Source organism: Bison bison, unplaced genomic scaffold (genome assembly GCF_000754665.1).
Source record: "Bison bison bison isolate TAMUID 2011002044 unplaced genomic scaffold, Bison_UMD1.0 scf7180017864040, whole genome shotgun sequence".
NCBI classification, from domain to species: domain Eukaryota; kingdom Metazoa; phylum Chordata; class Mammalia; order Artiodactyla; family Bovidae; genus Bison; species Bison bison.
Genome location: NW_011494612.1, coordinates 967,278 through 981,027, shown reverse-complemented (window position 1 = coordinate 981,027; position 13,750 = coordinate 967,278). Strand labels below are relative to the sequence as shown.

At 41.5% G+C, this 13,750-nt stretch overlaps 1 protein-coding gene across 1 annotated transcript in view; it reads left to right on the top strand.

Moving 5' to 3' along the window:
• LOC104985211 (CUB and sushi domain-containing protein 1) overlaps positions 1 to 13,750 on the top strand; it is a 559,353-nt gene that overhangs the window by 251,094 nt on the left and 294,509 nt on the right. The window contains exons 24-27 of the mRNA XM_010835275.1: positions 715 to 918; positions 1,769 to 1,893; positions 2,771 to 2,867; positions 13,040 to 13,144. Of these exons, the coding sequence (XP_010833577.1) occupies positions 715 to 918; positions 1,769 to 1,893; positions 2,771 to 2,867; positions 13,040 to 13,144 (531 nt within the window). The remainder of the gene's footprint in view (positions 1 to 714; positions 919 to 1,768; positions 1,894 to 2,770; positions 2,868 to 13,039; positions 13,145 to 13,750) is intronic.

Below are 13,750 nucleotides of genomic sequence, written 5' to 3'. Positions count from 1 at the left end.
CTATGACAGACTTGTTCCATTTCCATGTCCTATGGGTCCGTCCATGTTGTTGCAAGTAGCTCAACTTCCTTCCTTTTTAGACGGCTGAATAGTATTCTATCGTATGTATATACGACATTGCTTATTCATTGGTGGGCATGGAGGTTGTTTCCGTAAGTTGGCTATAGCGAATAATACCCTGACGCACATGGGGGTGCAGATGCCTTTCCAGGGGAGGGATTTCATTTTCTTCAGACAAACACTCAGAAGTAGAATTGCTGGATCATATGGTAGTTCTGTTTTTAATTTTGCTTTTTAATCACCATGGTCACATTATAAGTAATCCTTTATATAGCAGCTCTTCTCACTAGAGTCTGAGGTCCTTAAGGATAAGCGCAAGTTCTTAGTCATCTCATTATCACCGGCACAATAATCTGGGTACTTAGTTAAATTCAGTGCCTGAATATCACTCTGTCCTCATAAAGCGCCAGTTCTCCATGGGCCATGTTTTCCCCATCTGTGATGGGAATCTGAGGTGGTCCTCGGGGTTGATTTGAGGAGGCATGTAGATGTGGCAGTGCTCCCTGAGCCATTCCTTATAGAGTCTGCAAAAGACATTATTAATTTCCACATCAGCAGAAACTCTCCCTGGATTCATCTTAGATCTGTTTCCAAGGAGCTATCGTGGCTTTGTGCTGCAGACACAGATGCTTGTGCTGTGTGCCTTGCCTCTAGCTGTCCCGAGGACCAGTGACACGCAGTGCAGCTCTGTCCCCGAGCCCAGGTACGGGAGGAGAATCGGCTCGGAGTTCTCCGCAGGGTCCATCGTCCGCTTCGAGTGTAGCCCGGGCTACCTGCTCCAGGGCTCCACGGCCATCCGCTGCCAGTCTGTGCCCAACGCTCTGGCTCAGTGGAATGACACGATCCCCAGCTGCGTGGGTAAGTGTGTGTCCCCACGGTGTGATCACCTGCACGGGGTCCGCAGTCCCAGTTCACTAAGGACTCTGTTTGGTCCACGTAAGCGGACTCTTGCTCCAGATCTGTTTAAAGGGCAAATTATTTTATCAGAAATAATTGAGTAGCAGCCAAATCCTAAAAATTACTGTGTTTCATGAAACAAGTCATCAGATTAACAAGTATGAAATGTGTTTTCCTTTTTGATACTTATTAAGTATGCCATCACAAGCCATGGGTATTCAACATAATTTCATTTGGGGGAAAAATCATTATAATGTTGATTTGTTTCATGTCTTGTGTAATGCCCTTTTAATAAATTGGTGCTGATGAAGATCTGAAAAATAGTAGGTTAATACATCCCAAATAACAAAGACATTGTTGGTGATAGTTTATTTGCTTCATTTTGTGTAAGGACCTCCAGGGCAATCATGATTAGCACTTGAATTCATCTGTGCCTTTTAAGCATCTCTTCTCTCTGGATTTGCTCACAAATCCCATTAGTATCCATTGGAGCTGCCTGTCTGTATATGGAAGAGAAAACTCCACAGAGCTTCTTAACTTGTAGTAGAGCAATTACTCTGAACAGAGTTCACTTCAGAGATGCTGTTGTTGGGTACAGTGTCTGAGACTTAGCAGCAGAGCAGATGATCATCTATGGTATTGATCATTTAAAAGAAAACAGACTAAGTCTGACCTTGGCTACAAATGCCTTTTCAAGTATCATAGTCCATGTAATATCTCTTAATAGCTGATCACACAGAGAAGGGGCACTGAGTACAATTAGTGTTCTTCACTGTACTTTATTTACACTAAGTGTGGGTTTGACTTTCAGTCCCCTGCAGTGGCAATTTCACTCAGCGGAGAGGTACCATTTTATCCCCCGGCTTCCCTGAACCTTATGGCAACAACTTAAACTGCATATGGAAGATCATCGTTACAGAAGGATCAGGAATCCAGGTATGTTCGCAAAGCCCAGAGACTCCTAAGAAACAGAGCTCTGCCCACAGGCTTTTCCCTTCTTTGTTTCCCTCTTTTTGTATTGGTTACTCTAAAAATACAAACTGTAACCTGTTTCTCTTCTCTTACCATTGCTACCATGTGTCTACATTTGAGATTAAGGTGATAGACTTTTAGAATAAAGTCTATCAAAAGTGCCATTGTGGAAGTTTTGTGGATGTCATTTCGATGGTTTATTTTCTTTGGTTTTGCCTTTCTCTCACATGTATATTTTTAATGTCATGAAAACCCCATTGGACTAGTCTAATTTTTTTTAATTTTATTTTATTTTTAAACTTTACAAAATTGTATTAGTTTTGCCAAATATCAAAATGAATCCACCACAGGTATACATGTGTTCCCCATCCTGAACCCTCCTCCCTCCTCCCTCCCCATACCATCCCTCTGGGTCGTCCCAGTGCACCAGCCCCAAGCATCCAGTATCGTGCATCGAACCTGGACTGGCGACTCGTTTCATACTTGATATTTTACATGTTTCAATGCCCTTCTCTCAAATCTTCCCACCCTCTCCCTCTCCAACAGAGTCCATAATTTTTTTAATTTATTTATTTTTAATTGAAGGATAATTGATTTACAATATTGTGCTGGCTTCTTGCACAGATCAACATGAATCTGCTATTGGTATACATGCGTCCCCTTCCTCTTGAAGCTCCCTCCCACCTTCCACCCACCCCACCCTTCTAGATAGCTTGAGTTCCATGAGTCGTAGAGCAAATTCCCATTGGCTATCTATTTTACATATACACTACATATATGTTTCCATTCTTTTTTCGTCTGATTTTATTAAGTGAAGGACAAATATTGGCTTCTTTGGTAGATTCAAGTGATCAGCTTTGCCACGGAGCAGAACTGGGACTCTCTGGAGATTTATGACGGTGGTGACGCGAGCGCACCGAGGCTGGGGAGCTTTTCAGGTGAGGTGACCCCGTCCCTGAGTTTCTGTGAATCCAAGTCATCACGCCATGACGGACTGCAGGAGAACACTCAGTGCTGACCTCTGCCTGGGAGACTCTTCTCTGTGCTAACAAGTTTCTCTAGTGTTGGGAGGCTTGGAAGGGGAGCACCGTCCCCCGCAAGCAGCAGGCTGAGGGGGGGTGGGCCCCGCGCTGGGAGAACGTGGGTTATTACCCTGTGGATGCAACAGGGTGTCTTCACTGAAGTCAGTTTTGTGTGGGGGTGGCTTGGACAACGAACATTGGGTTGGCTGACTTCCTTTTCTCTTGCACTTGTTAGAAGTGTTTGATGGAGTTGGGGACCAAGCACTGAGGTCAGGGAGCAAGGCGGTTGGGGTCCAGATGGAAGGTCGGGGGCAGACGTGGAAACTGAGAACCGAAGTAAACATATGGAGGATGGGGACAGGGTTTCTCATGACTGGGCGGGGAGTTAGATACATAGGGATGAGAAAGCTGGCGTGGAGCTGGTTGTGATGGATTTGAACTAGAGACACTGGTGTGAACTCATGGTCTTCACATGTATAGCTGTGCATGCCTGTCCAGTCACTAAGTCATGTCCAAGTCTTTGCAACCCCATGGACTGTAGCCTGCAAGGGTCCTCTGTCCATGGAATTTCCCAGGCAAGAATTCTGGACTGGGTGGCCATTTCCTTCTCCAGGGGATCTTCCCAATCCAGGGATCGAACCCACATCTCCTGTATTCGCAGGCAAGTTTTTTACCCCTGAGCCACTTGGGAAGCCCTATGTACAACTGTACAGCTATAGACATAGAAATGTGTGTGTGTGTGTGTGTACATATTTCCCACCTCTGTATCCTGTGAGGTGTAAAACAATAACCCCTCAGCAAGGAGTTACCCACCTAGAACCCAATTGTGTGTTTCTGAAATCACTTGAAGTACCATTCTCCCTTAAAGGCACTAGTGCTTTTTGGAGAGCCACTGACTCTGAAGCTCTGGGAGAGAAAATATGCATGATGAGCCACTTTGTACAGAATAGAAATATGTGGATCCACGCTGATATGCATAGACACATGCATGAGTGTAAGAAGTGGGAGAGAAAGCCTTCCCAAACTATAATAAATCTAAACTAACAAATCGGAAGGAGATGGAATTAGAGCCGCCGCTGGTGGCCGTTAGGACATACACGAGCCACGTGGGGAGCTCAGTGGAGGCTGAAGGTAGCATATGAGGTTGATGAGGACAGACAGCCACAGTCTCCATGCACCTCCTCACCTGGTTCTCATGCACTCACTGCAAAGGAGGAACAAAGTCATTCACAGTGAGAAGCCTGGCAGACACCACCTTCCTAAGGCAGTCATGTCAAGATTTCCAGTAGCGGGACGAGGTATGCACTGGTATACTGATAAGCCTGCTTTCAAAATAAGCAAACAGAGGAACAGAAAGGTTATATTTGACTTAGAATTGCGGTTGCCGTGGTATAAATCCTCCAGTGCATGCACACTGAGTCGCTTCAGTCTGTCCATGGCATTTCCTAGGCAAGAATACTGGAGTGGGTTGCCATGTCCTCATCCAGGGAATCTTCCAGACCCAGGGATCGAAACTGCATCTCTTACGTCTCCTGCATTAGAGGCAGGTTCTTTATCACTAGCACAACCTGGGAAGCTAGTAAGCCCTTCTCCACCAGAGCTGATTTCAAGTAGCCAGCATGATGTCACTAAAGCTGAGTTTGGGAGGAAATGCCTTGAAGTAGAGTCCGGAAGCCTCTGAGTCAAATCCCTCACACCTCTGAGAGCGGGCAGAGTGGCCTCAGGAGAATACCCTTTGCGTGAATCACAGCCTTGTTGTGGCAAAGGGGCTCGAGTAACTCAAAGAAGCTGTGAGCTGTGCTGTACTGGGCCACCCACGATGAGCCAGTCATAGTGAAGATTTCTGGAAAATGTGGTCCACTAGAGAAGGAGATGCAACCCACTCCAGTATTCTTGCCTGGAGAATCCTACGAACTGGAGAATCCTAGTGTGAAAAGGCAGAAACATAGGACAGCAGAAGATGCGTAACTCAATGGACATGAATTCGAGCAAACTCCAGGAGACAGTGAAGGACAGGGAACCTGGTGTGCTGTAGTTCATGGGGTCGCAGAGAGTAGAACCTGACTTAGCGACTGAACAACAGGGGAGAATACAGCATCATATTTTGATATTCTTGCCAAAAATGTATCACCACCTGAATCTAGTCATGAAGAACATCAAACATTCTCTTCAGAGGTTATGTTGCTTTAAAAAAAAGCATTTTTTTTTTCAAAATGTGTTCATCTTTTTTTGGAGAACTCATTTTCAAGTTTGCCTGCACCAAGACTTATGGCAGGGCAAAGACATGACTTGTTACTGCACACCACCCCTGTGTGTTTTGGTTTTTAACTACTCCCAATCTTTTGCAATCTCATTTCCTGAACTTATGTCTGAGTGTAGTCTCAGCTTAAATATATAAATAATATATTAATACATATTCATTAATATATATTAATGTATAATACTAAAAGCATGAGAATCTCCTATGTAAACAATGACAAAAAATCCTTTGTAGTGTGCATTTGATTAACTTATAAAACTTTAAAGAAAAATATTACATATGAGCAATTTTTATTAAGTTTTATATACTATAATTTGTAAAAAATTTTAAATTCTAATTTTCTAAAATAAAAATTGATTTTGAAAAATATTCTGCACACAAAAAGTAACTCATATCTTTCAAAAGTATTGAGTTCCTGAAAGGGAAAGGAAGACTAAGAAATTTTTACAAACCAAAAAAAAAAACCCTCACAAAACTAAAGGGACACAATCATAGATGGACACAATCATAGATGGAAAAGCTGTTATTGGCAGATTGTTGAAATTCCAGTGATTTCTGTGGGATATATGGTCCTGCTGCCTCTATGTTAGTGTTTGTTTTTTTTTATATAAACGCCTTTGTTTTAAGAAATGCACACTAAATTTTTATTAAAAATATGTCACAATGTCTGCAACTTGCTCTCAAAGGATTTAGTTGCTCAGTTGTATCTGACTCTTTGCGACGCAATGGACTGTAGCCTGCCAGGCTCCTCTCTCCTTGAGATTGGGTTGTCATTCCCTTCTCCAGAAGGTTTTCCAGACCCAGGGAGCAAGCCCGGTATCCTGCACTGCAGGTGGTCTTCTGCATTGCAGGTGTATTCTTTACCGACTGAACTTACCAGGGAAGCCAAAGGGTTTAGAATGAAATAACTTTACACATACCTGTATTGTAGATAGAGATCACTTCACACTTATATCTGTATGTGGAGAGAGCTAGATATCATTATTCTGTAATATATGGCAAGACAGTGGGTATATGGGAGTTTTTTGTACCATATTTGCAATTTTAAGTTAAACGCTACTTAAAATATTTCAAAAAGAGTATTTTATAAACTTTATATGGAAGAAATGACACATCAGCCATCAAGTCTGAATATATTTCAAAACGTAATACATGTTTACACTTTTTTGTTCCTGTGATAATTTCAAAATAATTAAAAAGGAGAATCTGAACCCATTTTTAAAAGTTAGCTGTTGACTATAAGCAAAGAAGAATGAGTAGTTGCTAGAGGTACACATTTCCAGAAAAACGATTGACTGACTTCTTGAATAAATTCAGGGTTTTGATTTTCTGTCTGGATAGCCATGTGTATGTAGGACTTATATTGTAAGCTATTTGAAATCATTTTTGGAAGTAGACAGTTGATAAATTATAAATGGACACGATAGAGCAAAAGTCATACCAATCTGTCGCTGACAAGCAGGATTAAGGGAGAGTAAATAGCAGTGGCTGGAGCAGCGTCTGCAGAACCTGGAGCACAGTCGCTCAGCTTCCCGCACGTGCGGTTCTATCTAGGTCAGTGAAGCAGTGCCATCAAAGGTATTCCGCCTGTGGCAACAGTTTTTCAAAAATCCCTGAGCTGCATTTTGAACCGGGGGAATACGCTTCTTCTGTGCGCCCATTCTGAGCAGAGTCCCAGGCGGATGCCGCTGCAAGGGGTGGGCATTGGCCACAGCAGGTGCGCATCGCTTATGCGCCCCGGGTGCCGAAACCCAGCATCTGTTTAGGAAAACAAATGATTATATTTAGAAGTACAGAAGTACAGACAGGACCGTCATTCATCAATATAGTTGCTGCAATTAATAGTAATGTTTAGAGGGACAGTGATGAGCCACTAAGCCCTTTCATACACACAGTGCATGCATGACTCACACATAAGAACTGGACTATTATTTTGGTTTCACAGAATTGGAACATCTTCAAGTGCTTTCAGTAACAGGACTGGTTTATGTCACAGTCAGCAGTGGAAGTGACTTTTCCGATGGCGCTGCAACACAGTCAGGAAAGACAAAAAGTCAGAAGTGTATGTTGAGAACGCACGTGTGGAAACAACTTGGCTTGGGGCTGGAGGCGGTTAAATACACTGATTATCTGAAATCATAGGCAAAACCAGGCAGAAAGTTATACAAATGCTGTAACAAGAACTTACTTTTTGGATTAGTTAGATCATTGTAGTAACATTACATTAGCTTTGTACTTTCTGTAGGCATCACCCAAAATATACAGAAATAAAAGATGAATGAGAGGACAGCAAGCATCACACAATTTGAACGAAAGTGGATTAAAACTGGAGTTTCTATTTGGTGTTTCCTTCTTGTCTCGATGTGGGTGTGGGTCGAGCTGGCCCAGCAAGCAGGTGCAGGCAGCACCCTGACCTTCAGGCCCCCTTTCCTCCTCCTCACAAGTCCATCCCCACGTGCCCGGGTGTGCCCTGTTCGCTGCTGAGCAGACAGCATGCTGCTTCTGGTACAGCCTAGATGGGGAAAAGGTGATGCTCAGACAGAAGACTTTCTGAAACAGGCAAGGTCACCTCACCTTGCAGGTTTCCCCCATCTGCAGTGTTAACTATTAATTAGTTTCAAAGAATGACCTCTTTAAATGTGTCTGCTGACCATAGGGATAGGCTTATGTTTTCCCTCTCCGTGACTCAGTTTCTTAAAAGTCTGCCTCTCTGTCTATCTATCTTTATCCATCAAACCAAGTTTGAGTAACAAAGGGGTTAAATCTGCAGTCATTTTCTGTTTATCATTCAGCAAACGCTTACATTGTCTCATAGTGAATTGTATACTCACAGTTCAGGTCTGAAACGACTCCACCTCCCACAGACAACCCCACCTGAATATTCAGGGAAAATGGTTTGAGGCACTGGCCCCAGATCTCAAGTGGGAAATTCGTCTTCCAAAGACACACACACAATCATTAGAGAGTGTACCTGGTATTTTCTTTTGTCCTCCATTTATGCCTGTTCTTCTTCCAAAACAGTCAGGTAATACTTTGTATACTGATTATCCAAAGACCCAGCCAGTATACACATTACTAGTCCCAGCATATTGTCAAACTGAGGGTGAACTTTTATAAACCCAAAGAGTTTCTGAAAGACTACATGCTAATCCAAGGTTAATGAGACGTCCTCAGGATGCAATTCTTACCTGGAGTCATTGGTTTGCTTACAGCTGTTTGAGGGTCGTAGAATTGTTTGAGTAGAAAGTGAAGGGCAACCGGGGATCTTGCCCTTGCAACATTGTTCATCTGTCTTGGATAATCACCAGCTTATTTCCTTATTTTGTTATTTAAAATAGTATTTATACTATGTATGTCTATAATGTATAATATTTATACATTAGCATCATCATCATCCATGAATTTGCCTGCACCATGGGGAGGAGTTTTACCTGAGAGATGGCTCCTTCACACATAGGAAATGTGTATTTATTCAGGAAATGACTTGGATACAGTAGAATATCAAGCATGTACCCCTTGGGTAACAAGGGGCTTAGGCTAGCTTATTGCTTTCCCATAGTATAATGCATTCTGGTAATGCATTCTAAATGTCTGGCTGAAGGACATTTCCTTTTCCTCAGGACCTTGCAGCACCATGGCTCTGTTTTCACCCTTGTCCTTAGCATCTCTAAATTTCCCTACTTGTCAGTTGCTACAATGCAAGCTGGAACATTTTAATTAAAGGAAGCATTATATAAAATAAACCTGCATTTTCCTTTCCTTATATGTTTCATTGAAATCATTTGCAGATTTCAGAGGGAACATTATTCAGTATGAATCACACAGGGATAAAGAAGAGAATATATGATCAAAAGCAACCTCTTCTGAATAACATTACATCAAATCTATAGTCTAACTGTTTCCCCAACTTCCATATGACTTGCATGTTGAGGCTTTACCCTTCTTTGTTCATGGCAAGTCAGAAAAAAAAAGGCAGATTGTTACATTGATAAAAAAAAAAAAAGCAATGTGAATAGTCAAATGCATGGTAAAGCATAAGAATATATGTGTTTTCACTGATACGATGAAGACATGCTACATCTGTCTGAGGAGGGCAGATGAAATGTGGAGCTTCTTGTTGTCATTCAGTTGCTCAGTCATGTCTGTTTGTGACCCCATGGAGTGCAACGCTCCAGGCTTCCCTATCCTTCACCATCTCCTGGACTTTGCTCAAACTCATGTCCATTGAGTCAGTGATGCCATTCAACCATCTCATCTTCTCTTGTTCCCTTCACCTCCTGCCTTCAATCTTTTCCAGCATCAGGATCTTTTCCAGTGAGTCAGCTCTTTGCATCAGGTGGCCAAAGTATTGCAGCTTCAGCTTCAGCATCAGTCTTTCCAATGAATATTCAGGCTTGTTTTCCTTTAGGATGGACTAGTTGGATCTCCTTGCAGTTCAAGGAACTCTCAAGAGTCTTCAACATCACAGTTCGAAAGCATCAGTTCTTCAGAACTCTTCCTTCTTTATGTCCAGCTCTCTCATCTGTACATGACTCCTGGAAAGACCATAGCCTTGACTACATGGACGTTTGTCACCAAGTGCTGTCTTTGCTATTTAACACACTTGTTTAGGTTTGTCATAGTTTCCTGCCAAGAAGGAGTCATCTTCTAATTTCATGGCTGGAGTCACCATCTGCAGTGATTTTAGAGTCCAAGAAGAGGAAATTTGCCATTGATTCCACCTTTTGCCCGTCTATTTGCCATGAAGTGATGGGACTAGATGCCATGATCTTAGGTTGTTTTTTTGTTTTGTTTTTTAATATTGAGTTTTAAGCCAGACTTTTCACTTTCCTCCTTCACCCTCACCAAGAGGCTATTTAGTTCCTCTTCATCTTCTGCCATTAGAGTGGTATCATCTACTATCTGAGGTTTTTTATATTTCTCCCTGCAATCTTGATTCCAGCTTGCACCTCATCTAGTCTGTAGTCTGGCATTTCACATGATTTACTCTGCATATAAGTTAAATAAGCTAGGTGACAATACACAGCCTTGATGCACTCCTTTCCCAGTTTTGAAACAGTCCATTTTCCATGTCCAGTTCTATTGCTTTTGACCTGCATACAGGTTTCTCAGGAGACACATAAAATATCCTGGTATTTCTATCTCTCCAAGAGTTTTTCACAGTTTGTTATGATCCACACAGTCAAAGGCTTTAGCATAGTCAATGAAACAGAGGTAGATGTTTTTCTGGAATTCCCTTGCTTTCTCTGGGATACAGCGAATGTTGGCAATTAGATCTCTGGTTCTTCTACCTTTTCTAAACCCACTGAAACGTGGAAGTTCTCAGTTCACATAATGCTGAAGACTAGCTTGGAGGATTTTTAGCATAACCTTACTAACATAGGAGATGAGTGCAATTGTCTGGTGGTTTGAACATTCTTTAGTACTGCCCTTATTGGGAATTGGGATGAGGATTGACCTTTTCCAGTCCTGTGGCCACTGCTGGGTCTTCCAAATTTCCTAACATATTAAGTGCAGCACTTTTACAATTCATCTTTTAGGGTTTTAAATAGATGTGCTGAAATTCCACCACCTCCACTAGCTTTATTGGCAACAGTTCTTCCTAAGGCCCACACTTCACACTCCAGAATGTCTGGCTCTGAGTGAGAGACAACACCATCGTGGTTATCCGGGTCATTAAAATCACTGTTGTACAATTTTTCTGTGTATTCTTTCTACCTTTTCTTGATCTCTTCTGCTTCTATTAGGTCTTTACCATTTCTGTCCTTTACTGTGCCCCTCTTTGGATGAAATGTTCCTTTGAGATTTCTAATTTTCTTGAAGAGATCTCTAGTCTTCCCCTTTCTGTTGTTTTCCTCTTTTTTTTTGCATTGTTCATTGGAGAAGGCCCCCTTGTCTCTCCTTGTTACTCTCTGGAACTCTGCATTTAGTTGGGTATACCTTTCCCTTTCTCCTTTGCTTTCACTTCTCTTCTTTCCTCCGCTATTTGTAAAGCCTCCTCAGACAAGCACTTTGCCTTCTTGCATTTCTTTTTTGGTGGATGGTTTTATCCACTGCCTCCTGTACAATATGACAGACCTCTGGAGGAGGGAATGGCAAACCACTCCAGTATGTTAGCTGTGAGAACCCTATGAACTGTATAAAAAGGCAAAAAAGATATGACGCCAAAAGATGAGCCCCCAGGTCAGAAGGTGCCCAACGTGCTACTGGAGAAGAGCAGAGGACAACCGCTAACAGCTCCAGAAAGAACGAAGCGGCCGGGCCAAAGCAAAATGGTGCTCAGCTGTGGATCTGTCTGGTGATGAAAGCAAAATCTGATGCTGTGAACAACAGTTTTGCATAGGAACCTGGAATGTTAGGTCCATGAATCAAGGTAAACTGGACGTGGTCAAGCAGGAGATGGCAAGAGTAAAATGGACATCTTAGGAATCAGTGAACTAAAATGGATGAGAATGGGTGGATTTAATTCAGATGACATTTTATCTACTACTGTGGGCAAGAATCCCATAGAAGAAATGAATAGCCCTCATAATCAACAAGAGTGCAAAATGCTATACTTGGGTACAGACTTAAAAATAACAATGATCTCGGTTCATTTCCAAGGCAAACCATTCAACATCACAGTAATCCAAGTCTATGCCCCAACCACTGATGCTGAAATTGATCAGTTCTATGAAGACCTAGAAAACCTCCTAAAACGAATACCAAAAAATTATTTTCCATTCATCATAGGGGATTAGAATGCAAAAGTAGGAAGTCAAGAGATACCTGGAGTAACAGGCATTTTTGACTTTAGGGTACAAAATAAAGCAGGGCAAAGGCTAACAGAATTCTGCCAAAAGAATGCACTGGTCATAGCAAACACCCTTTTTCAACAACACAGGAGATGGCTTTACACATAGACATCACCAAATGGTCAATTCTGAAATCAGATTGATTACATTCTTTGTAACTGAAAGTGGAGAAGCTGTATACAGTCAGCAAAAACAAGACCTGGAGCTGACTGTGGCTCAGATCATCTGCCCCTCATATCTAAATTCAGTCTTAAACTAAAGAAAGTGGGGAAAACCACTCGGCCAGTTAGGTACAGGATAAATCAATCCTCTATGTTATGCGGTGGAGATGATGAACAGATTCAAAGGATTGGATCTTGTAAACAGAGTGTCTGAAGAGCAGTGGACAGAGGTCCATAATATTGTATAGGAGGCAAGGAATAAAACCATCTCAAAGTGAAAAAAAAGAAAAGGAACTTCTTACCATGCCTGGAAAAAGAGAGTAGCTCAAACTGTAATGATCAAAGCCAATACTTGGATTAAATATGTGACGATCAGACAAGCTAAGGGAATCTGTACACCGAAACAAATGTCCTCAGTGTTTTCTTTTTTGTGGAAATATAATTGACTTACAGTATGATGTTTGCTTCAGTGTACAGCAAAGTGATTCTCTTGAATAATGTGTATTTTTCCAGATTATTTTCTATCACAGGTTACTATAAGTTACTGCATATAGTTCCCTGTGCTAAACAGTTTATCATTGTTGTTTGTCTATTTTATACATGAATGTGTATCTGCTAATCTCAAATTCTGAATTTATCCCTCCCTGCCTCCCTTTCTACTTTGGGAAACTTGAATGTATTCTCTGTATCTGTGAGTCTGTTTCTATTTTGTAATTAGATCCATTTGTATTCTGCTTTAGATTGCACATGTAAGTGATAGCATATATATCCTTCTCTGACTTACAGCACTTAGTGTGATATTCTTATGATTTTCTAATGGGAGAAGTGAATGCATGCCTGATATTAAAGCCCAGCCTGCGTCCCTTCCCGCAGGTACCACGGTGCCAGCGCTGCTCAACAGCACATCCAACCAGCTCTACCTGCACTTCCAGTCAGACATCAGTGTGGCCGCTGCTGGCTTCCACCTGGAGTACAAAAGTAAGCTCCCTTGTCTCTGCATCTGGCTTTCCCTGTGACACTGAGTGATTTTCTTAAAGGGGAAATGGATCCCTGCCCTTATTACACAGTGAAATTTTGTTCTAAAGTTATGTTTAGAAGTTCCATGTAGTTGAGTGTTACAAAACCAATCTCTATGAACTATATTGTTATTACATAAATATTAATGTAATATTTTGTTACATAATTATATCATAATACTATAATAATATATCGTTATTTGAACTGTATCTTATTATATTATATTGTATAACATAATTATATTGTGAAAGAAAAATTTATAGGGAAATGAAGAAGTTAGGATCTGGAATAATTCGATAAAACATTGGCTTTGCTTTCAGGCTGTTTGTGTTAAAAAGAGAAAAAGTTCAAAATACCCATTGGTAATATTGCTAGTTTTTCTTGTGAGTGGTAGAAAATACTCAGATAAGGATCCAAAAATGTAGAAGTCATAATTTCCAAATAGATTATGGTCATAAGCTCTTTCTATTTCTAGTCTCAGAGGCTGTTAGAATGGGACCGGCACAGAGCAGCCCCTTCAGTGCCTACATTTGTGTATTATTCATTTTAATTGGAAGAAGGTAACGC